Raw genomic sequence first — 26,150 nt, 5'->3', positions numbered from 1 at the left:
CTGATTATTTTCCTAACTGAGGGGATAAATCTGGTCTTAGTTTTATCAACTTTTTGAGATTATTAAACTTATTAAACTACTTATTTTATTTAGTAAAAACTTATTAAACTACTGAGATTATTAAATTTATAAACTACTTATTGAAACAAAAACAACTTACCTTTTGAGATTATTAACTGATGAGTCACTAATTAATTTTGCATGATATTTTTCTATGGCTGTATTTACCTAGCAGTTTAGTCTTGAGTAGTAGTAAACTAATCATGCCTTTGTCTAGCGGCCTCTTCTCACCTGTAAGTTATGAGGCTGATTCCAAATTATTTATAGAGGAGATAAAGGCAATTAGCATTCATGAAGTCAAATGATCCTCTTCAATAATGTCCAAATTTGTCCCCAGCAAATAAAAAAAGAATATGGAAAGTTTCCTATTATGAACTTCAAATTTTATACCTTCTATTTCTGCCATGCTGGTGAAGTGAGTAGGCAGTGCCAAGAGTTAATAGGTTAAGGAAACGGAAGAAAATAAGGGAGCTAGGTAAAGTACAAGCAGTAAAGCAATCCCCAAAGTGCTGGGAACTGTCTCAAATTCACCTAAAGTTAAATTCAGATATAAAGAATGTGGGTTGGAGAGCAGGTGTACAATAAAATATGAAGGCATTACAAGTTTCTTATTAATCTGAACAGAAAATTCGCCAAAAAATAAACAAACAAAACAAAACAACTCTACTTTCTACATTTCCAGAAGCAGATCTCGTACTTGAAAGTTTTCCTTGATCCTTTCAGGGTTAAAGCTTTTAGGAATAACAACTACTCCTCTCTGGATGTTGAAACGCAAAACGATTTGAGCTGCTGTCTTCTTGTACTTTTTCCCCAGTGCATTAAGAAGTTCATCCTTTAGCAAAGGTGGGGAAGATATATTCACCCTTTAAAAAAAAAAATCAAAACCTGCATCATATTTAGCTCAAGTAATGAGAACAGATGGTTAGTCAATCACCTCCCTCCTCTGACTCCCTATCCCCCTGGCCACCTACCACTTCAGGTCACCTGTAACCAATTTCTCAGAGAGCAGAGCACTCAGTGAAGAGTTGCTTTTAACATGAAAAGATCAAGAGAGACAAATTTATAGAGCTGCCTCTTTTGGAGGGTAAATGGTATTTCTTTGAAGGGTCTTACAGAGAGAACTGGGTTGGAAGTAGGCATATGGGGAAGGCAGGAAGACCAAAGTGGAAGAAATAGAGGCACAACTATTAGAGTCATCTTCACGTAGAAAAATTTCTACTTAAGCCTATGGAACACATCACAGCAGAAGTGCTATATTGGAATACAGAAATCAAAAAATTCTAAAATTTCAGGATATGGTCATGGAGACTGTCAGATAATACCTAAACATTTGTGGGGGTATATCCCATGTTTCAGGCATTGTTAGGTAATTTCATACATACAGTAATAAATTCTTTTATTTTTTTTAATAAATTTTTATTTATTTATGATAGTCACACAGAGAGAGAGGCAGAGACACAGGCAGAGGGAGAAGCAGGCTCCATGCACCGGGAGCCTGACGTGGGATTCGATCCTGGGTCTTCAGGATCGTGCCCTGGGCCAAAGGCAGGCGCCAAACCGCTGCGCCACCCAGGGATCCCAAATTCTTATACCACCTTTGTGAGGAAGGTTTTATTAGCTCCAATTTGTGTATATAGAGAATGACTCAAAGACTTTGTTACTTTCTTAAAATCACAGAGCCATATAATCTTGCCAACCAAGTAATTCACATCAGTTTCATACTCTACACCAAAGGAAACACTGCTGAAGAGATATACAGCATTGCTTACCAGGTTGGATTCCTAGAAGTCCCCAAAGGGCTGTATGCAATAATGACAATATCACGTTGTTGACAAAATTTCAAGAGTTTTGGCTGGGTGAAATACGGATGGCACTCAACCTACATGGTTGCATTAGAGAGCAGAGCACAAAATTAAAGCCTTGGAGGAATGCAGTTTTACACAGTTTTTAAAAATTTCTTCAATAAAACCCATTTAAAAGTATTATGGATAATGAGGCAAATGCTAAATATTATTCCTAACAAGGAAGTTGGCATTGTTTATTGGAGAGATTAATTAAAACATGGTTAGTGAGGTCACCATCTGTAGAATAATCCTAAAATCAGTGGGGAGCAAATTCAGTTTTGTCAAGTTAGCATAGTTTAAAATTTTGAAGGAACCGACCTAACTATCTAGTCACCATTCTAGCAAATGCATTTTTTTTTTCAAATACAATTTTCTGTAACAAAAAGCAGTCTCAAGGTTCAGATTACAGCCTAGTAAGTAGAAGTGACATGTTGCAAAAGCCCTCTCTCTGTAGCTATCAGGCATCTAAGAATATTTTCACAAGGGGTAGAGCATGTATAAAATGAAATTTAAAGATGAATTTTGTCATCTTGGCCAAGAGTTCTTTACACTATCCAGTGCAGGCCTGCATTCATCTTCAGTATCTTACTGGCAAGATTCCTGCATTAAAAAGTGCTTGTGTCATGAAGTTCTTCTCAACATGTCTTCTTAACCGCTATGGTAATATTTGACCTATGCTTTTCTTTCCTTTTTGGATTAAAATCAACCAACGCTGAATTAAAATACTTGAAGTATATACTTATCTTGATTGTCTGGAATAGTATTTGGTGAGTTTTATTTCTAGAAGGCACAAGGAGATGCTACTGATGAAGTGGCAAAGGTAAACTGGGCCTCTTTGTAGTGGGTCTTCTTTCTTCTTTCTGTTCTCTAATTTGATACACTTTTTTTTTTTTCCTGACATAATCTTGTTCCTTTATCCTAAGAAACACTTGTGGGCTTTCCACCCCTTGGAACATTTCTTAAATAATTCTAGAAAGTAACACAGACTAAAAAAAGGCAGGAATCACACTCTTTAGTGTTTTCTTCCTTTATCTCTCTGACTTCCGACATCACTCTACTTTTTCATTTTCAATCTTGTCTATTATTGGTAGACCAGTCTCTACAAGACATGTGTTTTATCACATCACTCCACTGCTTAGAAACTAAGTATGAATTCCTTAATTTAATGCCCGCCTGCTCATTCCAAATACAAAATTTAAGGACTCCTTTCTAATCAGACTGGTGTGCTGTTGCATGTCTCTGGCCTTATTAAATATGTAGAAGTATGTAGGTATACAACCCTATGTATATGTGTATGTGTGTGTTCATAAACGCATTGAACGTTTTATAATCTACTCTTTGAAAAAGGACTTCATATGGCTTATGGCAACATGTGTGCATAATAAGGCTATCACAATTAGAAATAGAACAAATAGATATGTGCATATTGAATCTACGACTGAACAATCTGTGAACTGAAATCTGGGAGATTAGAGAGAGTTGCATTGGGCAAGATACTAGAAACATCTGCTCATGGGATCCCTGGGTGGCGCAGTGGTTTGGCTCCTGCCTTTGGCCCAGGGTGTGATCCTGGAGATCCGGGATCGAATCCCACGTCGGGCTCTCTGCCTCTCTCTCTCTCTCTGTGACTATCATAAATAAATAAAAATGTAAAAAAAAGAAACATCTGCTCAATGAGAACTTTTGAGTTAACATAAAAACTCAAATAACAGCATAACAATATAATATAAATCTTTGCATAGAGAGTTGTTAGGTAAAAATCCTAGGGCATATCACTAAAGAGACACCCAGTGAGGGAAATTCTGGGGGTGGGAGTAGATAAGTTAATAAGATCCAAGTGCATACGAACTCACAGAGAACCATATTCCTTCTTTTCAGAGTATTTATCTAAGTTTCTAATTACCAATAACTTTTGTGATTGATTCATATCTGCTCCCCACTAGGCGGCTAGTGCCTAAGAGGAAGGGCTGTATCTGTCGTTGGTTTCTTATGCATGCCTAAAGCATAGCAAAGTGCCTGGCATAAGGCAGGTGCTCAGTGACTGTTGAATGAAAACAGTAACAATACAGAGAGGAGCAAGCCAGCATCTTAGGAAGGAGCTTCATCAGGGCTGCAGCTTGGTGGGGTCATTTCAGGCCAGTGGATGATCCTTGTTTGGTATGCTGGCACTGGATGCTCAGTTTCAGGTAGAGGGTAGTGATAGTTTCTGTTGTCACTTGATGTCATCATTGCCCTGAACTAGCTCATTTCCAAGGTGAAGCATATCTAAGCACACTTGCTTCCGTCTTTCTTAGGGACTGGTTATAGCCCTTTGTGGATGGGCTAGTGGAGATTCAGTCTTTACTTTTTCTTGTTTATTCTGTAAAATTGAGGTCACTTTTCAGTGTCTTGACATGTCTGGGGCTTTTACAACACTATTTGATAGTGCAGAACTTCAGATATCAAGAATCTCACAAGGTGAAGTTAAGCTGACTCTTACGACAGGTGAGTTCTTTGACTTGATTTTTTTTTTTTGACTTGACTTTCTTAAAGATGGTGGTGCCAGAAAGTGGACTATTAATTTGCATTACTATTTTCCCCTTTATAGCTTACTTTCTGTAAATTGGAACTGCTGATAATGAATGATGGTTATGACCTGTTCCTCCTACCCTTCTCTCTTAGGACCCTGCGAAGGAAGACAGTAACCTCATTCTGTGTCTTTCTTAGAAGTGTGTTGAATTTTCATTTAAGTTACTCAAAAAATATATATATAGATTTCGAAGTCAGGACACCTGTGATTTAGGCATAGTGAATAGGGTTAGGAAAAACTGAAGAATTTGGAGATCTTGCCTTTCTCCCCACCTCTGTCCCTTCATTTGTTACTAGAGTTAGGTATGTGAGATTAAATGGCCTGAGGTAGAGCCACAGTCTCCTTTGAATTAGGCTGGGAAAACACTGCATGACAAATGACCCAGTAGGAAGGCTTTCAGAGAGATTAAGTGAGGGATGGAGCCTGGAGACACCTTTGTGTAGACAGGCATCAGAGGTAGTACTAAGGAATGCTCAGGCTCTGAGAATGAGTACAGAGTGAGATAATATTCTTTGTGCCTTTGTTCATAAAGTCTTTGAAGAAATATAAACATTTTGCAAATTATGCTTTTGATTTATTCTAATGGGAAAATTAGTTTTTAAGTATGTGAATTATGAATTACACAAGGTCTTCAGGTATGTATCCCTTATATATAAGTTGTGACCACCCTGTATAATGCCCACAATATGTCATCATGTTCCTGGGCTGAAAGCTGTTTGAACTAAACGTGTGTTTCTGGAGTGTAGGTGGTCATACCCCAGGCATAGGGTAATGGCAGGTGGCCAGTAGACCTGCACTTTGATCTGTACCATCTCGAGTGTTGATATACTCTGCTTTCCATATCATGAAGCAAACGAAGCCTGGGATATGATCTTCCCACATGTCTTGTTTCCTTTGCAGGGTACATTTGTGAAGCTGTTCATGATTCTTGTGCCAACATATCAGGGTATTTCTTCCTTGGCATGAGAAGACACACTGTCAAATTCTTACTCCATTTTTCCTTCTGAGGTCAAAAAGCATCATCTTTCTTTGTACATTTGTAAGAAAAAGTGTGTCATTTTGGCCTTTTATAACAAAATATTGTCCTTGGGGGTGCAGGAGGGAGATGAGCTGGTGAGAGGATAGGAATAAAGGGAGAGATTTAGATCAATTAGGAGTCAAGTCTCTGCTCCTCAGAGCATATGGTATAGTGTTGGCTTAGGTGTTAATTAGGAAGTGATCTTTCTAAATATAGCAACACTTCTGTTTTAGCTGTGGGCTATTGTCATGATAGGTAATAATTCATTCTTTCTGTTATGAACTCAAAGAAGACTGTTTTGAGTTACTAAATATGATGAATCAAGCAAACAAGTCAACCATAACTCCAATACATGAATCTTTACCCTAAGGGCATTTTAAAATGTAGCCTCTTAGTGTTTTATGAAGTAGAGTGAAGAGAGTATCATTATCCCCATTTAACAATATTTTGTTGTGATTATAAAAATAACATATGCTCCTTATAGAAAATTTGGAAAATACAGAAAAGCATAAAGAAGAAAACAGAATTCACCTGTAAAATTCACAGGCAGAGTTAACCACAGTTAGTATTTTGATATATTTCTTTCCAATATTTTTCCTATGCATGTTTTATTTTTATTTTATCTTTATTTATTTTATTTTTTTAAAGATTTATTTATTTATTCAGAGAGAGAGAGAGAGAGACAGAACACAGTTAGAGGGAGAAGCAGGCTCCATGCAGGAAGCCCGACGTGGGACTCGATCCTGGGTCTCCAGGATCACACCCCGAGCTGCAGGCAGCGCTAAACCGCAGTGCCACTGGGGCTGTCCCCTATGCATGTTTTTTTTTTTTTAATAAATTAATTTTTTATTGGTGTTCAATTTACCAACATACAGAATAACACCCAGTGCTCATCCTGTCAAGTGCCCCCCTCAGTGCCCGTCACCCATTCACCCCCACCCCCGCCCTCCTCCCCTCCCCTTCCACCACCCCTAGTTCGTTTTCTTAGGAGTCTTTTTCTTCTCCCTTCCCTTATATTCCCTTTCACTGTTATTTATATTCCCCAAATGAATGAGACCATATAATGTTTGTCCTTCTCTGATTGACTTACTTCACTCAGCATAATACCCTCCAGGTCCATCCACGTTGAAGCAAATGGTGGGTATTTGTCATTTCTAATGGCTGAGGAATATTCCATTGTATACATAAACCACATCTTCTTTATCCATTCATCTTTCAATGGACACCGAGGCTCCTTCCACAGTTTGGCTATTGTGGACATTGCTGCTAGAAACATCGGGGTGCAGGTGTCCTGGTGTTTCCTTGCATCAGAATCTTTGGGGTAAATCCCCAACAGTCCTATGCATGTTTTTAACTAATGTATTCACATCAATACTCTATTACATTTTGTATCCTGGTTTTTCCCTTTAATATTATGGCCACTGCTCTTTTGCTCAAAAATGATTCAAAAACCTCTTTTATTAAGATTTTATATTATATGAGATTTATAATTTATTTAAATATCCTCCTAATTTTTTCATATTGTGTTGTTTCCTTTTTTTTCCCTCTTGGCCTTATAAACAGTGCTGGTGACAAAACACACTTGAAAGCTTTCAGATTTTTTTCAAAATGATAATTCTTTTCTTTTTTTAAAGATTTATTATTTATTATTTATTTATTTACTTTATTCATGAGAGACACACAGAGAGAGGCAGAGACACAGGGAAGACAGAGAAGCAGACCCCCCACAGGGATCCCCACAGGGATCATGTCCTGAGCCAAATGCAGAGGCTCAACTGCTGAGCTACCCAGGCATTCCCACAGGGATAAAATTCTTAGGAATATAAGACTGTGAACATTTTTTAAGGCTCTTGACACTTATTGCCAAATTGCTTCCCAGTAAAATGAAAAAATTTGCACTTGCTAGCAATTTATCACTTGCTTATATGGAACGTTATGTTAAAAAAACAAAGCAAAAGCCTTGCTGTTTTGACGCAATATAAAATAATACTTTAAATTTCTGTAATTATCAGTGCAGTTGAACATTTTTCATATGTTACTAGTCTTGCAATTTGTCTTGAATTTCTGTTCATAGTTCTTTTACTCACTTTTCTGTTGAGCTTTAGTGTTTTATCTTTGATTTTTTTTCATTAATTTTTATTAGGCTCTTATTTCATAAGGATATGATCCCCTTTTCTATTATATCAAAAATATAATTTTCCATTTTACTTGCTCTTTGTTTTGAATTTATTTATTTATTTATTTATTTATTTATTTTTTATTTATTTATTTATTTATTTATTTGAGAGGGAGCAAGGAAGAGCAGGGGGGAGGTAGAAGCAGACCCCCTGCTGAGCAGAGCCCAGTCCCCCACCCCCTACCCGATCTGGGCTCTATCTCAGGATCCTGGGATCATGATCTGAGCCAAAGGCAGATGCTTATCTAACTGAGCCACCCAGGCGCCCCTGGTTCTAATATTTTTGGAGTTTAATGTTTTATACTATATATAAATATGTCCATTTCTTTTATAATTTTCCCATGGCTTCATTTTCTATCTATAGCTCTAGAAAACTAAAATTGTTTTGTAGCACTCACAAATGATTTCCTCTTTCTCCTTTAACTTCTGATCAAAGAGATACTAGGAGTAGGACATGAGGCAAAGATCTGTATTGGCTTCTACATAACTAACCATTTCCTCCACACTATCTACTGAAAAATTCACCTCTTTGCACTCGTTTGTGTTATTGTCTCTATATTAAGTTTTATCATACTTTGGGCCTGTTTCTAAGATATTTCTTATTTTCTATTAATTTAAACTCTGTATATCTTAATGTCTGGCAGATCTAGTTCCTCCTCATGATTTTTCTTCAAAAAATTCTTTGGATTATTTTTGCCTGGATTTGAACTTGCAAATCTTTTTTTAAGAGACATAAATTGAGAGAAGTCAAAAGACTTGCTCTCATGGTCCTATGATGAGATATGTGTTAATGACCACAAGATTTCAACTCCTACTCCAGCATTCTCCTGTTAAGTAAATATTGGAATCTCCCTCTACTCCTCACATTCCCCTCTCCCCTCCCACCTCCTGTCAAACTGTACCTGGTTGCTGACTGGCTTATGTTTGAGTCCTGGTTTGTTCAAGATGAGCTCCAGCTGCCTGCGGTTAAAATTGGAAACTCCAAGGGATTTCACCAAGCCAGCATCTTGCAAGCTTCCAAAGCCTGATTGAGTAAAGGCCAAAGGGTTAAGACAAAAGCCTCAAAACAAATGAGAATGTTTACGGGGGTGACAATGAATTCTTTAAGAAGGAAAGTCCCTGGGTATGTTAACAGACATTCTGTGAAGATTTAAAAAAAGTGGGAGAGATAGGACAGGAATTCTGTATTTGAATTAGTTTGGGAAACATTGTACAGCATATCTTCCCCTTGCATTTCACCATATATACCAGTGCATTAAAAATGATCTTATTTCTTGAAATCTGTTGAGGTTTGCTTTATAGCATGGTATCTGATCCATTTTTATAAAATGTCTGGTGTGTGTGAAAAGGTATATTCTCCTTTTATTAGATACAAATTTCTCTCTCCTCTTGCTCTGTGTCTCATACACACACACACCACACACACACACACACATTATATACAAAGCTGGGTCTAGCTTTTCCTGGCTTCTCAATAATTTAAAGGAATATGTTAGAAATTTCCCACTATATTAGAAAAATTTATCAGTGTCTTCTTATAGTTTATTGACTTTTGCTTTATATATTTGAAGATATTTTATATGGTACCCATGGTTTTAAAATTGGTATATTTTCTTGGTAAATTGACTCTTTTATCATTATGCTATTTGCACTTCCTTATATAAATTTTTTTAAAGATTTATTTATTTATTCATGAGAGACAGAGAGAGAGGAGAGAGAGAGAGAGCAGAGAGGCAGAGGGAGAAGCAGGATCCATGCAGGGAGCCCGATGTGGGACTTGATCCTGGGTCTCAACCCAGATCACAACCTCAGCCAAAGGCAGAAGCTCAACTGCTAAGCCACCCAGGCATCCCCCCTATAAATTTTAGAATCAGCTTTTCAATTTCTTTTGGTATTTTGACTGGGATTGCATTGAATCTATCAGTTTGTGGAAAATTAACATCTTAATATATTCGGTCTTTCTATCAAAGAACATGATGTATCTCTCACCTTAGAGTTTTAAAAATTGCTCTCAGTAGTGGTGCATGGCTGGCTGAATTGGTAGAGCATGTAACTCTTCATCTTGAGGTTGTGAGTTCAAGCCCACATTGGGCATAGTAGATTACTTAAAAAATAAATTGCTCTTAGTAATATATTTTAGTTTTTATTGTTTAACTCTTGCACTGATTTTGTTGGATTTATCTCTAAAACAATATCATTTAAAAAGATTTTAATTTCCAATTATGTGTTGCTCACATATACATTATGTATAAATACAGATCTTATTTCTCGTCCTATGGGTTATTTACATGTATGTTTTCAGTTTCCAAATATCTGATGGTTTTTCAGAATATATTGTTGCTCATGACTTCAAATTTAATTCTAATTTTATCAGACAGCCTACTTTGCTAAAGAATATAATTTAATGTGTTGAGATTTGTTTCATGTCTCAGTGGACTATTTGTTAAATGTTCTATGTGTACTTGAAAAATAGCATTTTGCTATATTTTGGTGAAATATTCAATAAATGTCAATTAGGTTAAGCTGGTTGATAATGTTTATTTTTAATTTTTAAAAAAGATTTATTTATTTATTTATTCATGATAGAGAGAGGCAGAGACACAGGCAGAGGGAGAAGCAGGCTCCATGCAGGGAGAGCCCGATGAGGGACTCGATTCTGGGACTCCAGGATCACTGCCCTGGGCCCAAAGGCAGGCGTCTAAACCACTGAACCACCCAGGGATCCCCGGTTGATAATGTTTAAATCTCTTCTATAGATTTTATGTCTACTTATTATCTCAATTATTGAGATAGAGGTTTTGAAAATCTTTTGACTATAATTGTAGATTATTCTCCTCTTCAGTTCTCTTCATTTAAGATTCATGTATTTTGGAGTTCTGTTATGAGGTGCTGTCACTAAGTTCTGTTATTAGGATAAACACACTTCTTTATCGTTGATAATACTTTTTGTTCTGAAACCTTTGCTAACATTAAAAAGCTACTCCAACTTTCTTTTGAAGGAAATAAAAGCCTAGTATATCTTTTTCCTATCCTTTTACTTTTTTTTCTTAATTCTTTTACTTCTAACCTATTTGTGTCTTTTTATTTTAAAACGGTTTCTTCGACAAATACCCACCATTTGCTTCAACGTGGAGGAACTGGAGGGTATTATACTGAGTGAAGTAAGTCAATCAGAGAAGGACAAACATTATATGTTCTCATTCATTTGGGGAATATAAATAATAGTGAAAGGGAATATAAGGGAAGGGGAGAAGAAATGTGTGGGAAATATCAGAAAGGGAGACAGAACATAAAGACTCCTAACTCTGGGAAATGAACTAGGGGTGGTGGAAGGGGAGGAGGGCGGGGGGTGGGGTGTGAAGGGTGATGGGCACTGAGGGGGGCACTTGACAGGAGAGCACTGGGTGTATTCTGTATGTTGGTAATTGAACACCAATAAAACATAAATTTATTATAAAAAATAAAACGGGTTTCTTATAAATAATATATACAGTGGGGTTTTGCTTTCTATCTATTCTGATAAACTCCTGCCTTTTAACTGAGTTGTTTAGACATTTACATATATTGTGATTATTAATATAAGTGAGTTTATTTTATTATTTTTTTTATAAGTGAGTTTTAATCTCTCATCTTGCTCTTTGCTTTCTATTTTTCCCATCTATTCATTTTCCTCTTCTTTTCCTGTCTTCTTGATTTATTATTGTTTCTTCCATTTTTTTTCTTTATTGGCTTGTTTGCTATACTTGGGAAGTTTTATCATTTCTCTGTATATTTGATATTCTGAAATTTCACTGTAACGTACCTAGGTTTTTCTTCTCTTTTCTCTTTGGTGATCCACACCTTATCTTTTTTTTTCTTCAAATATTACCTCCTTTTCTTTTTTTCTTTCTTTTTTTCCTGAGACTCCTATTGTATGGATGCTAGAAATTCTAATTTTATCCTTTACAATTCTTAGCCTTTCTTTCATACTTAAAACATTTTCTTGTCCTTTCTTTTTTTTTTAAAGATTTTATTTTATTTTTTTAATTTTTATTTATTTATAATAGTCACAGAGAGAGAGAGAGAGAGGGGCAGAGACACAGGCAGAGGGAGAAGCAGGCTCCATGCACCGGGAGCCCGATGTGGGATTCGATCCCGGGTCTTCAGGACACACCCTGGGCCAAAGGCAGGCGCCAAACCGCTGTGCCACCCAGGGATCCCTCTTGTCCTTTCCTTCTTCACGTTTGGGGGGAGGATAGTTTCCTCATTCTGATCTTTCAATCTGATAATTTTTTCTTTGTTTATATCCATTTCTATTTTTAATCCCATTTATTGCATTGTTTTTACACCTTTACTAAGTATTATTTCACTTTTTTTTTAAAAGTATATTCTTGTTCTTGTTTCATATTGCTAGCATCTTTTCTTATCTCCTTTGTTATATTAATTGGCTAAAAAAGCTTAAAGTTCTTGGTCATCTGTTCTGTTATGTTTGGATCTCTAATTGAGATGTGTGGTTTCTTTTTAAAATAAATGCCTTGTAATTGGGAGTTTTAAACACATTTTTTTTCCTGAGGATACTGGCTATGCTATCAGGCAGTCCTTTGGAAGGGAACACGTGACTCCAAACCTAGTCGTCTACAATGAGGTCAGGAATGAGTGTATGGTCTCTTGCGTGGAGGTCCCCAGGCATCAGAAAACCCAATCAATGCTTCTCACCCCTCAAAATAACTCTGCAATTCAGATAATCATCTATTACCTATGAGGGTTGGAGGGGAAGTCCATTAGAAAGAGGTACATGTTAGGGGCGTCTGGGTGGCACAGTCAGTTGAACTTCTGCCTTTGGCTCAGGTCATGATCCCAGGGTCCTGGGATCAAGCCCCATGTTGGGCTCCCAGGGAGCCTGCTTCTCCCTCTCCCCCCTGTTTGTGCTGGTGTGCTCCTCTTGCTCTCTCTGTCTCTCTCAAATAAATAAATAAAATCGAAAGAAAGAAAGAAGAAAGAAAGAAAGAAAGAAAGAAAGAAAGAAAGAAAGAAAGAAGAAAGAAAGAGGTACTTGTTAGAGTGTGATTTCCCAGCCTTTGGAGTTTTGAATGGGAGAAGGAGGGAAATGGTGGCCAGAGGTCAGATAGTAACTTATGTTTTTCTCAGCCTCTCACAAGTGCGGGATTTCAGTGCTATTCTTACTTGATTCCTGAAGACATCTGAACATGAGTCTTAAGTTTCTATATGTATGGAGCAGATAATACTTGTTCCAAGGCTACAGCAGGAGAGAAGGAAGAGCAAAAAGAACTCTAAGGTCCTTTCCTAGGTTATCCTCTTGCAGCTTGTTGGGCTGCCTTCTACTCTAGGTAAAAGCTGCCATATTACCTCATAAACAAACCAGTTGAAAGATCTGCACCCCTCACCCCCAACATGAATCCATATAGGTTTCCTTAATTACTTTCCCCAGTTTTCCTACTCTTATGATTTTGGGGAAGGAGCCATCAGTTTGTTCAGAACTGGAACCAGAATTATTTTCAGTTTTTCATGTATCACTTTACGTTTGTTTCTTTTAAACATCATATTATTGATTTTCATAAATTCAATTTGAGAAATTTCAAAAATTTGTGACTTTATCTCATTGATATAGTTTTATTTATGCTTACATTAGAACTTATTTCCTTTACTTTCTTTTTCCTTCTACACTTCTCTCTTCTTTGGCATTCTTCTTTTCCATCAAAACAAATCAAGATTTTTCAGTGTACAGAAAATGGGGATTTTACACATCTTTGCTTATGATTAGAAATACCTTGTTCCAATTATTACTATACATTAGGAGTAAAGGTCTGATCTCTCTATAAATTGAACAGAAATAATCAATCAGTTTAAAAATGTAGTCTTCAAGAAAGAGGCCCATTTGAACTTACCTCCCAAGTGGCACACAGATTTGACCTTGTGATATAACCATTGCCAATTCTCATCTTAGGGTAGATTTCATCTCCAGGCTTATAAAAAAGAATGAGTATAACTTATTTCATTCATATCTGGGAATTAAAATTATGGCATTTGAGTTGTCATTATAACCATATACCTGGGCCTGGGAAAGCAATTCAATTTTTTAATTATGTATAATAAATATGGCATAGTTAGTCTCATCTCACTCGGCATTCATTTTCCTTTATTTATTGACAGATTATTATTGTTCTTTTTTTTTTTAAAGATTTTATTTATTTATTCATGAGAGAGAGAGAGGCAGAAACACAGGCAGAGGGAGAAGCAGGCTCCATGCAGGGAGCCAAATGTGGGACTCTTTCCCAGGTCTCCAGGATCACACCCTGGGCTGAAGGTGGTGCTAAACCACTGAGCCACCTGGGCTGCCCCCTTATTATTGTTCTTAAACCATGAAGTTCTCTCATAATGAAAGGAATCTGTTCAACTACCCCCTCCCACCTCACCCCAATGACACAGACAAAACTAACAGGTGTCTGCATTTCGCCCTAACTCTGTTTTTCTAGGGCATGGTGCCCTACATTCTTGAGAAATAAACTTCAACCACAAAATATATTCTTCTCTAGCCTGACCATGATCCACATCTCAGACAACCCCTGGACAGAGCCAATATACCTGCCATTTCTTGCTCTACCTGGCTAAGAGTTGATCCCCTCTCTACACACCAATTCCCGCATGGGTACAGCTACAATCCTCTCACATCCTTCAAAAACTCCTTAAAAGGCCCAGCTTGACATAAACTTGGGGCCAACACTTTCTCTAGATGTCTGGTTCCTCTCTCCTCCCTTGGAGAGTGAATAAACTCTCCTCTTTATTGCTCCACTCTTTGTGCAATTCTTTGCCACCCTCATTACCAGCCACTCTAACACTTAATAACAAAATTATTTCATAAATAAAGAGTAGAAGTTGAGAATTAGGATATTTAGGCTCAGCGTTTTGATCTAACCCTAAGCCCAAAGTTGAGAACAGCAATTTTTTTTAAAGATTGTATTTATTCATGAGAGACACACAGAGAGAGGCAGAGACATAGGCAGAGGGAGAAGCAGCTCCTTGGAGGGAGCCTGATACTGGACTCGGATCCCCAGACTGGGGATCATGCCCTGAGCCAAAGGCAGAAACTCAACCAGTGAGCCACCCACGCATCCTGAGAATAGCAAATTTTTCACTCTAATAAGAAAACAAGGATCATCCTTAAGGGTGAAAAGAAGTTTTTTCAGCTAAGAAAAGTGTAGCTAATGAATGGAACACTCCCTAAACATACGGAAAACTTAGCACATTACTTCTTGGTTCTGAATAATCTGCCCAGTGGCTCTTTCTTTCCCTTTCTGGGACCTCCAGGAGTTTAGCATCTGTTTTCTACTTCAACAAATTATCTCAGTATCAAACCTAGGTTTTTGGTGATCCTTTTCCAACTAAGACTGACTGTTGGCTTTCATATTTTTCCTCTTTCGCTATATCTAAAAATGGAAAACATCTCTTATGGGCTTGGAAATAGGATAGAGAGAAATAAAAGATATGATTTCTAGGCTGCTTGGTTGGCTAGTGGTGATCATTCCCTGAGTTTTAGGCTAGCAATCAAGAGTTTTATTTTGGATATTTTGAGTTGAAATGGCAATTTCCACATTCAGTGGGTATTTGAGGAGGTAATTGAACAGAGAAAGTCTGAGAGAGGCTCAGAGAGAAGTCTTGGTTGCAGACAAATTTGGGAGGGATCAGCACATAAAGTGGTATTCAATCCATGGGATCACTTGTAGACAAAGTGTGGCTCAGTAAGACAATATTGAGGATAGAGTACTTGGCATAATGGCGTTTGGACGTTGGCAGGGAAGATGCTGTCAAAGCATCTGGAGAGGGTGATACAATAGAACCATAAGCTGAAAATGTTTAAAGAAAAAGGTAGTAGTCATCTGTATTGAAACAGATCAAATAACATGGGGACAAAGTGTCTTTTAGATGTGGATGATAGCATGGAAGTCTGTAGACCGTGATAATTTTTTTTGTTGAAAATCAAGCATTGGACAAAGTCAATTATATTCTTAATATTTAAAAAATTTTCCCTTTCTGCCATTTCACCTGAATGAAACTTCCCTGGTGATAACATTTCTTCATTGTCCTCTTTAGTGAAAATAATTTCTTCTCAATTCTGCCTGTCTCAATGAGTGAGAGCGGGGAGAAAGGGCTCCTCTCCCCTTGATGTCCCATAATCACTCATGTTAATTGCCCTTTCTATCTCTGATTTCTAAGCTTTTTAAACCTCTCAACACTTATGACCCACATTTTCACTCCAGTCTTTCCTCCATATTTCTTGCCTTTTGCATATCCTAGTTTTACCTCTGTTCAGAAATGGCTTTATGCCTCAATTCTGAACTCTGCTAAATAATTTTTTACCTCTACATATTTTAATTAAGTCCTTATCAAGCCTGCACCCATGTTAAATATTTCCATGATGCCTCCCTTAGGCTTCTGCTGTGTCTACTTTACTAGTCCATTCATCCTGATAAAACCATTGTCTTTATCCTCTGTTCTTTCTCTTTAGTGTAGGCCATTGCTGGAATAATCCAACCCTCTAAAAACCCATGATATTGACTCTCATTCCTGCTCAGCAGTAACTTCATCTTTCAAAAATGTTTTATTGTGGGGTGCCTGGGTGGTGGAATCAGTCAAGCGTCATGCTAATTTTCAGCTCAGGTCATGATCATAGGAGTCTGGAATGGAGGCCTGCATCTGTCTCTGTGCTCAGCATGGGTCAGCTTGAAATTTTCTTTCCTTCTCCCTCTGCCCCCCAACGCTTGTGCTGTTCTTCTCTAAATAAAAATCTCTTAAAAAATCCTTAAAAATGTCTTGTGATTTTTTGGTATTTTGTTGTTCTGAAATTGTGTCTGCTTGTTAAATTGACATTCAAAAAATAATAAAGTGCTAAAATGTTTAGCAAGAAAGGTTTCCTTGTTAAAAAAAAATCAGGAGAGGGCAGCCTGGGTGGCTCAGCAGTTGAGTGCCACCTTCAGGCCAGGTTGTGATCCTGAAGACCCCAGGTTGAGTCCCATGTCGGGCTCCCTGCATGGAGCCTGCTTCTCCCTCTGCCTGTGTCTCTGTCTCTCCTCTTTCTGTGTGTCTCTCATGAATAAATAAATAAAATATTTTAAAAAGCATGCGATATTTTGGCTTTGAAGATTGATTTCTCAATTATAGGAATTACAGGTTCATTTGGGAAGCAATGTCTTTATACTGTGTCATTTTCACTGTTAAAAATTTTACCTTCTCTCTGTATCCTTGAGCCTTGGCCCCATCTAAGAATAGGAGTGGAAATTTTCTGTTTACCTTCCCGAAAAGATTTTACACATCATCGGTCAGCACAGAAAGTAAATTTCATTTTCTCACTTTTAGACATAGGTTTTTTCCAAATCTTTAAGAGTTAAGTGTAGAAATCTACTCTTGAATATGAGTGAAGTTAGTTGTGTGAGGATGAGGGCTGAGGTTATAACACCCAAGAACCTGAAATTAAAAAATCACTGTAGTCCACAGGGTATTGGGATTGCTAGGTTCATGAGGACAAAACAGAGGGGCAGTGTTATGGGGTTGGCATCAGGGAGCCCACCTTGTGGTCCTGTTCTAATGGACTTTAACCTGAGTGAGTTCCTTGTTTGGGGCCTCAAACTTTCTCTTCTGTGAAATTAGGTTATTGGGATATCTTATACTAAGGTTCCCTTCTACCTAAACATTTCAGAATATTATCTATAAATGTCAGATATTGTGCCTGTAATTTCACATATATAATCTTAATGACTCCTCGCAACATTTGTCAAGTTAGTTGCTATTGTCTCCATTTTACTGATATGAATTGAAGTTCAGAAAGAACAACAACAAAAAAAAGATCAAAGTGATTATTGCTAGTAAGTAGTAAAGCTGAAATAAGTCCCTCATCTGTGTGACTCCAAAGCCCATGCAGACTTTGTCCATCTACTATGTTAAGACTATATGGAAAAGATCAGATAATAACCTGACCAAGTCATCTGGCTTGTATGTGACAGAGCTGGGATTCAAACTAGGCAGCCTGCTTTCTGGAACCCATGATCTTTATCACTATGCTAAGTGGCCTCTAATTAATTACAGTAGAAATCTGTTATTTTGTTTTCTATCATACTTGTGCTGTCTCCTCTGAAGGAGCCCTTTCCATGTTTTTTGGGTGGGTTGACCCAGCTCTTATTCTTGGTCAAGATGTCAGTCAGTCCCCAATTTGGCCTTTTGCAAAGGTTAGTCAGTAACAGGTACATGACCTAAGGAAGGCTAGTCAATATTTCTCTGTGAGGTTTAATGTGTGTTCTCTCTTTCTCTGAATTGTCATGTTGTGTTGACAATGTAGGCTTGGCATGCATGTAAATGGCCATTTTGCCATCAAACAGAAAAGGATTTTTGAGGACGAAGCCAACCAAACCAGAGATAGAGGGCCAGATACATAGTTTGAATTTCTGGATCCAGCTGTGCCTGAATTAGATATCCCTTGGAATTCCTGGCTCCCTTTTTAGCTAACATCAACTTGAGTTGGATTTCTGCCATTTATAAAAACAAGTTCTGACTAATTCAAAGATTTTGGGGTATGGCAAGTAATGAGAAGTTGGTTAGGTCAACATGGGATAGTGGACAGTGAGAAGTATCCCCCCTCCAGCTGAGAATTGGCAATCCTTGCTCTGCAAGAGCATAGGATCTGTTAAATTGTTGTCTTGAGTGTCAGACAAATAGGCCTACTAATGGTGGAGCTTTAGGGAACATAGTAGAAAACCACTAGGTATTAGAATTTTCTGGCCATTTTGTAGTCTTCAGGCATGTGTTGAAAGAGGTTTGTTGCTACTGGGCTTGTAAAACAAGAGGTAAGATGACATTTTATTTTATTTTATTTTATTTTATTTATTTTTTAAAAGATTTGATTTATTTATTCACAAGAGACAGAGAGAGAGAGAGGCAGAGACACAGGCAGAAGGAGAAGCAGGCTCCATGCAGGAGACCAACGTGGGACTCGATCCCGGGTCTCCAGGATCACACCCTGGGCTGCAGGTGGTGCTTAACCACTGCACCACCAGGGCTGCCCATGACATTTTATTAAAATGGGTACTTCGTACTTCTGGATGTCATCCAAAATGACAGAAGTTCATATCTGAGCCTTCTGGAGATAGATAAATTAGTGACAGCCAAGAAAGGAAGGTAAGAATCCTAGAGGGAAGTAGTATTGGACTTTATGAGAATGCTGGTTGTCTTTAAAGATAAGATCTCAGGCCACAGATGCCCTACTAGACAAAGGGGCATCCAATGAATTGCAGACTGGGTATAAGGAACACATTAACTGTGCCTGCCTGTTTTATAGTATTTTTTTCTTTCTTTTCTTTTCTTTCTTTTCTTTTTCTTCTTCTTTCTCTTCTTTCTTTTTTCCTTTTCTTCTTTCTTTCCTTCCTTTCTTTTCTTTCTTTCATTCTTTCTTTCTTTTTCTTTCTTCTTTTCTTTCTTTCTTCTTTTCTTTCACTTTCTTTTTCTTTCTTTGTCTTTCTTTCTTTCTTTCTTCTTATCTTCTTCTTCTTTCTTTCTTTCTTAAGATTTTATTTATGTATTTGACAAAGAGAGAAAGAGAACAAGCAGGGGGTGCTGTAGGCAGAGGGAGAGGAGGAGCAGACTCCTTGCTGAGTCAGAGAGCCTAATGTGGGGCTTGATACCAGGACACTGGGATCAGGACCTGATCCAAAGGCAGATGCTTAACGGACTGAGCTACCAGGTGCCCCCGTTTTTAATAGTATTTCCAATCAGATGGAGGTCATAGCTAAACATGAGGCAGATGAATGAAACAAGAAGCTTCTTTATCTAAGAGACAGAAACCTAGGCCACGGATTAGAGTATAAGAAATGTGACCCTATTAGATTTTTAGTTTTAATTACTCATTCATGACCTGACTGAATGTAATTTACTGAAAAGCTTATTACATTTAGGGATATTGCCTTGTCCATTAATCTCACCTGACCAGATTAAAGCCTATGATTACCAAGGCCATTGTGAAGTCTCCAAACTTCTATCTTCATGAAGTAGGATGCAAAAGGGAAATCTTTCCCAAAGCCCATCTTGGATGTAACTACAGAGGAAAGCCAACAAGGAAAGTATTTCCAGAGAAAAGAATAGGGGCAGCCAGGGTTGGTCACATAAAGGAATTCTGGCCACTGTAATGGTAGAGTCTTTGTTCTTTATGACTAGCAGCAGAATCTGATTTACCTTGTGAACAAGTAGCCAATTTCATTGTTCAATTTCTCCTTCCCTCAATGAAATTTTAAAGCAGTGACTGCTCTTTAGCAGTGTATATATACATATAGGTGTGTTGTTTGTTGCTGGTTAAATAAACAAGTCCATAGATTGAGAAAGTTCAAAAAGGTAGTGAATTTGAACTAGAGGAATAGATATTACATAGATCCCCTGCCCTTGATCTAGCTCCAAGAAACCTGACTATTCTTTGGGTTATTTCTTTTTTGGAGGGGATGGAGGATGAGTAAGTTTTCAGTTGCATATATTATGTTGCATTATGTTCTGCAGTGACATTTTCATGACTTTGTAAACAGGAAGAAGGATGTGTCTGAATGCCAGGTAACTAAAATGTAGAGTATAGTTGGGGGGACTACACGTTGGTTTGGGTGGGGAGAGTTTAAACTATAGTTAAAGACAAGATATAATAGCAAGTACATTGGATTATGAATCAAAAACTAGGGTTCCAGGTCTGAGTCTGTTATATATAATCTCTATAGGCATTGGAATTGGTCAGTACTATCTGATTTATAATAACAGAACACCTTACCACTCTACGGTGATAAATAATGAACTAGCTTCATAGCTTCACACACAGCTGCTGGCTCATGGTTGCCTAAGAGCAGAGACCTAACTTAGGCATCTGAGCTCACCTTGAAAGCCATGGGTATTTCAATGATGTAAAGATCCACATAATCTAGCTGGAGGACGCTAAGTGTCTTCTCCAGGGTTGGGCGGACCATCTCTGGGTCATGCTTTGTAGCCCACAGCTGAAAGAATAAAAGGTGATAGTTAACTAACATCTGCACTTTTTTTTTTTTACAATAATACAACCCTTAACAAAGCACTCATATACATTATTCATTCATTTCATTTTACAAAATATGCTTACGCTGCAGTATCATCTGAGTATAGGATGAGCTCAAACAACTCCTGACACCCAGAGTATACTTTATCCAAATACAGTACCAGAGACTGGAAGATCCATCTGAAGTATAGAGTACCTAGTTTGGGTGACAAAGTCTTGCCCTGCTCCCTGCTAATTTCTGAATTGACCCTCAGCACTTTCACTTTTCCTTATTGTGTAGGTGGGAACATTATCTGACTAGCTGGCTTCAGCATTGCATTTCATGACAGTCTGATAAAAGGTGTGCTTTAGCGGGACAAGAAATATGGTTAGGTGAGTGACTTCACTGGATCCTTCACCTTGTGACAGGTGGTGCAGAAGCTGGGAAAACTTTAATTATTGCAAATGTTTAGATTTCCTTTTTTTGCTGCTTTGTTCTCATTTGGTCCTACTGAGACCCCAGGGAAACTCTGCCAATTCCTACCAAGAAATTACTGGCTCTCTGGCTAAACTGATAATGTCACCAAAATGGTGGTGTGGGAGACCCCAGCTTCATCTTCCAATAATTAGCTATCCACAGATGAAAATGGGGAGATATTCGTCAAACAGTACCAAATTCCAGTTATAAGATGAATAAATTATGGGGATCTAATATGAGCATAGTGATTATAATTAAAAGTTGCTGAGGGAATAGATCTTAAATGTCCTCACCACCAAAAGGAAATGGCAATTTTTTGATATGATAGAGATGTTAGCTAATACTATGGTGTTGTAATCATTTTGTAATACATTAGTGTATCAAGTCAACATGGTGTACACCTTAAGCTTGCAAAATGTCATATGTTGATGATATCTCAATAAAGCTGGAAAAAATAAGAAATTTAGCTTAATGAAAAAAATGAAATTAGACAATCTCTAAAGTGTTAGGTAATGAAAGATTAAGGTTTAACATTGTCAAACTGAAGCAAGTGTACCCTTAAAGTCTTTTAAGCACAGGTACTGAGGGATCCTCAGAGCCTTGGATAAAGTAATACAACTCCTTGGAGCATCAAATTTGTTCAAAGTGTTTTTGGGAAAAAAATCTTGAATTTCTGTACCCTTTTTGTCACAAGTTAGGGAAAGTAAAATTGATAAATTAGATTTTTCTGTACATTGGACATAATTTTTTCTTGCCTTCAATGCATAAAGAAGAGTAAAACACAGTGAAAAGAGTAGTGGAAAAATATGTTTTTATCATTACTGTAGGCCCCTCTTGGTGAGTTATTGCTGCCATCCCATCTAGCTGAAAATTGTTTTACACATTTTAATTTATTTTTATTCAACAAACACATATCGTCCTAGCTCTGTGCCAGGTACTATGTTTAAGTGCTTTGTAAATGTTAACTCATAGCAACTTTATGAACTAGATGACTTAATTTGTTTTAAAAAAAATTTATTTATTTATTTATGATAGTCACACACACACAGAGAGAGAGAGAGAGAGGCAGAGACACAGGCAGAGGGAATAAGCAGGCTCCATGCACCGGGAGCCCGACCATGGGATTCGATCCCGGGTCTTCCTAGGATCAAGCCCTGGGCCAAAGGCACAGGCGCCAAAACCGGCTGTGCCACCCAGGGATCCCTAGATGACTAATTTGGTTTAAATTTCCAACATGATAGATATCGCAATAGCTTCACTGTTCTTTACCAGAGTGATGAGAAGAAAAGGTTTTCGGTTTAGGTTTCCGTTGGTGGTAACTTAGAACTCTAATTTTTACACTGACAACAAAATGAAACAAAGAGTTTATATTATGGGGAAAAATATAAAAGTCTAAAAAAATTTTAGGACAAGACATAAGTCGTTCAAAAATACTTCCTAACTTTGGGCAGGCTGCTTTGGCCTAAGTTCTCAGGATCTGAGTTCTATATTTTTCTTCCCCAGAAATATTTTTGGGAGCAGCAGGTTAAGATTTGGTGTTTACTCTAAGGAGAGACTGTGTAATAATAAAATCTTAAGGAATCAGAATTATAAAGCTATAATAAAGGAGAAAAGCTTCAGGCTGATATTTTGGGATAGTGGTGATATGTGGCCCCTTGGAATCATAATCCATAAGTGGCTGGGGACTTGGGGAACTATAAACACCTAGGGAGCTTGGCAAGGAGCCTGGAATGGGAGCTGGGAGGAAGGGGGGCGGTGTATGGGAAATGGATGAAGTTAGAAGCAGTATCTTGTTCTCTTTTAGAACACTCAGGAGAATTGTATTACATGTTCTCCAAAGTTGTACAGCTTTATTTCTGCAAAGCTGCCTGTAAATATACATCCTATATTCCCACTGGCTTGCATTTTAAATCATGAATGCTTTATCCTTCTCGATTGCACTTCAGTGGATAGTGATTTCTAATATTGGAAATCTCAAATGCTCAAAATGTAGTGATATAAACATCGTATATCCATCGCAATAGAGCATTATTTGGCCATAGAAAAGAAATGAAATTCTCATACATGCTATAACATGAATAAACCTAAAAAATGTTATACTAAGTAAAAGAAGCTAGACACAAAAGGCCACATATTGTATGATTCAATTCATATGAAATGTCCAAAATAGGAAAACTATAAAACAGAAAGTAGATCAGTGGTTGTCAGTGACTGGGGGGTGGGGAGAGAAGGAAAAATGGGGAGTGACTACTGGTGGGTATGGGGCTCCTTTTGGAGTGATGAAAACATTCTGGAATAAGGGAGTTGAAGATGTTACATAACCTTGTGAATACACAAAAAAGCCACTGGTTTAAGTTGGTGAACTTTATGGCACGTGAATTGGAGCTCAATTTAAAAAAATAGCAATCTATGGACAAATAGGCATAGAAAAAGAAAAAGAAGTCTGCCCTTTATTTTTTTTAATTTTTTTACATTTTTATTTATTTATGATAGTTACAGAGAGAGAGAGAGAGGCAGAGACACAGGCAGAGGGAGAAGCAGGCTCCATGAACCGGGAGCCCGACGTGGGATTCGATCCCGGGTCTCCAGGATCACGCCCTGGGCCAAAGGCAGGCGCCAAACCGCTGCGCCACCCAGGGATCCCAAGTCTTCCCTTTTAAAGAAAGCTTTGGCAAATGCTTATGTAATATGAACCAACTTCTGTCTTGCCTCTGCTCCTCAATTTTTCTGCTCTGTAGATTTGTTCTTCCCATATTGTCTTAACCTTTTTTTTTTTTTAAGATTTTACTTATTTTATTTATTCATGAGAGACACACACACACACACAGGCAGAGACACAGGCAGAGGGAGAAGTGGGCTCTATGTAGGGAGCCCGACATGGGACTCAATCCCAGGTCTTCAGGATCACGCCCTGGGCTGAAGGTGGGGCTAAACGCTGAGCCACCTGGGCTGCCCCCCATATTGTTTTAAATCAATACTCATGTATGAAGAAGGAGATTTGCCTTAACCTTCAATGGGCTAATTAATCAGTCCCTAAATTCTGGGCAAGAATGAGAAATTTGGGAGTTGAGAACTCACCCTTTTTTGGAGTTCTTTTTGGAGAAAAGTGACACCAGATCCACTATTAATATAAGGAATTGGAGATTGAAGGGAAGATCTTACCTTTCCACAGTAGAAAATATCCTCCCTCTGCACCTTTCCTTCTGCTATCTTCTCCCTGATGGCCTCCCCCACTTCATGCTCATTTTGGTAGATGTAGGCCCCATCAATGTGCCGGTATCCTGTGTCAATGGCAATCTTCACTGATTTTGCACAGGTCCCCTTAGGGGTCTGAAATGGCAAGGGGGTTATGGTGGGGAAGAAGAGAAATGGATCTTTCTTTTCATGATTCTTCATCAGGACACTCAGCACACAGACATTGTTTTTACAACAAAAATGACAAATTCCCAATTACATGTTGTGATCGGAAGATGGTGTCTGGAGGCTAAGGACACTGACCTCACAGGGAACTCCCTTCCCACCCTCAGTGGGGGACTCTATCTTTCCGAAGTCTGCCCTAGCTTTGTGGCCTCAGAAATGTAATTTGATCAGTTTACCAGGGACAAGAGATTTCACGACAGCCAAGTTATAAGAGGGCACAAGTTCATTGAAGAAGTCTCCATTATAAATTAAAGTTTGGGATAAACTGAGATATATCCACAGAAGGGAATATCATTCAGTAATAAAAAGGAGTGAAATACTGATAATAGCAACATGAGTGAATATGAAGACAATTATACTAAGTGAAAGAAGCCAGACGAAAAATAATGATTCCATTTGTGTAAAATACCAGAAAATGAAAACTAATGTATAGTTCAGACGCAAATCAGTGATTATCTGGGGTGGGAGACAAGGGGTGAATCCCTCCATGGGTGGCAGGGAGGAATTATGAAAGAACACAAGGAAACTGGGGATCCCTGGGTGGCTCAGTGGTTTGGCACCTGCCTTTGGCCCAGGGCGTGATCCTGGAGTCCCGGGATCGAGTCCCGCATCGGGCTCCTGGCATGGAATCTGCTTCTCCCTCCTCCTGTGTCTCTGCCTCTCTCTCTCTCTCTCTCTCCTTCTCTCTCTCTCTGTGTCTATCATAAATAAATCTTAAAAAAAAAAAGAACACAAGGAAACTTTTACAGTGCTGGATATGTTTACCATCTTGATTATAGTGATGGCTTCATGGGTGTACATAGGAGTCAAACGCATCAAATTGAATACTTCAAATATGTATAGTTTATTGTATGTCAATTCTTCCTCAATAAAACTGGGAAAGAAGAGTGTTGGGTGGTGTTAGATTTTTCAAATTTAGTATCCAAATCTTTGTTCATTTTATTAACCCGCATGAAGCATAAGAATATTCTCCCCCTGAACATTGACAGAACCTAAAGACCTGACAAACTCTTGACACTGGAAACATAAGTTATCCATTCTTCAGATTGCACATAAATTGCTGTTCTTTAGGTCTGATGACATTTTAAATATACATGAGTATGTCTCATTTTAGTTACATTTTTTCTTAAGGAGAAATGGAAGCCGTGATGGATATTTCCATCAAAGATAAGCATCTAGTCTCGCTGAATAAAATATTCAAATCATCTTTTAGGTTGTGTGTGGAGGAGAGGGTTAATCCTATTTATAGATTTTTAATGACCTCATATTCAGATGGTGATCATTCCAATCTTGTTCACAAGTACTGAGAACTCCTTGTGCTGCTTCTATATCTTCAGTGTTCTGACCAAATTCTTGACAAATCTCAACAGACCTGTGAATTCTGGCCCACAGAAGTCGATTTATTGAGAATGAGTGAGAAAAGAAATCTCTTGCATTTCTAGTGACTGTAGTCCTGGCCTGGAAATAAAAAGCACTGGAAGCATAAATTGTATTTTCTTTCCCTACTTCAGTTGAAAGTCATCACTACTGAGAAGATAAGAGGATATGAAAAATGAAAAAA

The 26,150-nt window shown here is 37.9% G+C and overlaps 1 protein-coding gene across 1 annotated transcript; it reads right to left on the bottom strand.

Moving 5' to 3' along the window:
- Positions 1–659: 659 nt before the first annotated feature.
- Positions 660–24,565, bottom strand: LOC119879311 (aldo-keto reductase family 1 member D1-like). The gene is given in 7 exon segments (XM_038589654.1): positions 660–923; positions 1,830–1,939; positions 8,570–8,676; positions 8,679–8,691; positions 13,553–13,630; positions 20,558–20,674; positions 24,332–24,565. Coding segments are annotated over 7 exon segments (852 nt in total). The 3' UTR covers positions 660–730.
- Positions 24,566–26,150: the final 1,585 nt, after the last annotated feature.

Source organism: Canis lupus, unplaced genomic scaffold (assembly GCF_011100685.1).
Source record: "Canis lupus familiaris isolate Mischka breed German Shepherd unplaced genomic scaffold, alternate assembly UU_Cfam_GSD_1.0 chrUn_S607H769, whole genome shotgun sequence".
NCBI classification, from domain to species: domain Eukaryota; kingdom Metazoa; phylum Chordata; class Mammalia; order Carnivora; family Canidae; genus Canis; species Canis lupus.
The sequence above is the reverse complement of the archived record's forward strand: the minus strand, read 5'-3'. Positions and strand labels throughout refer to the sequence as shown.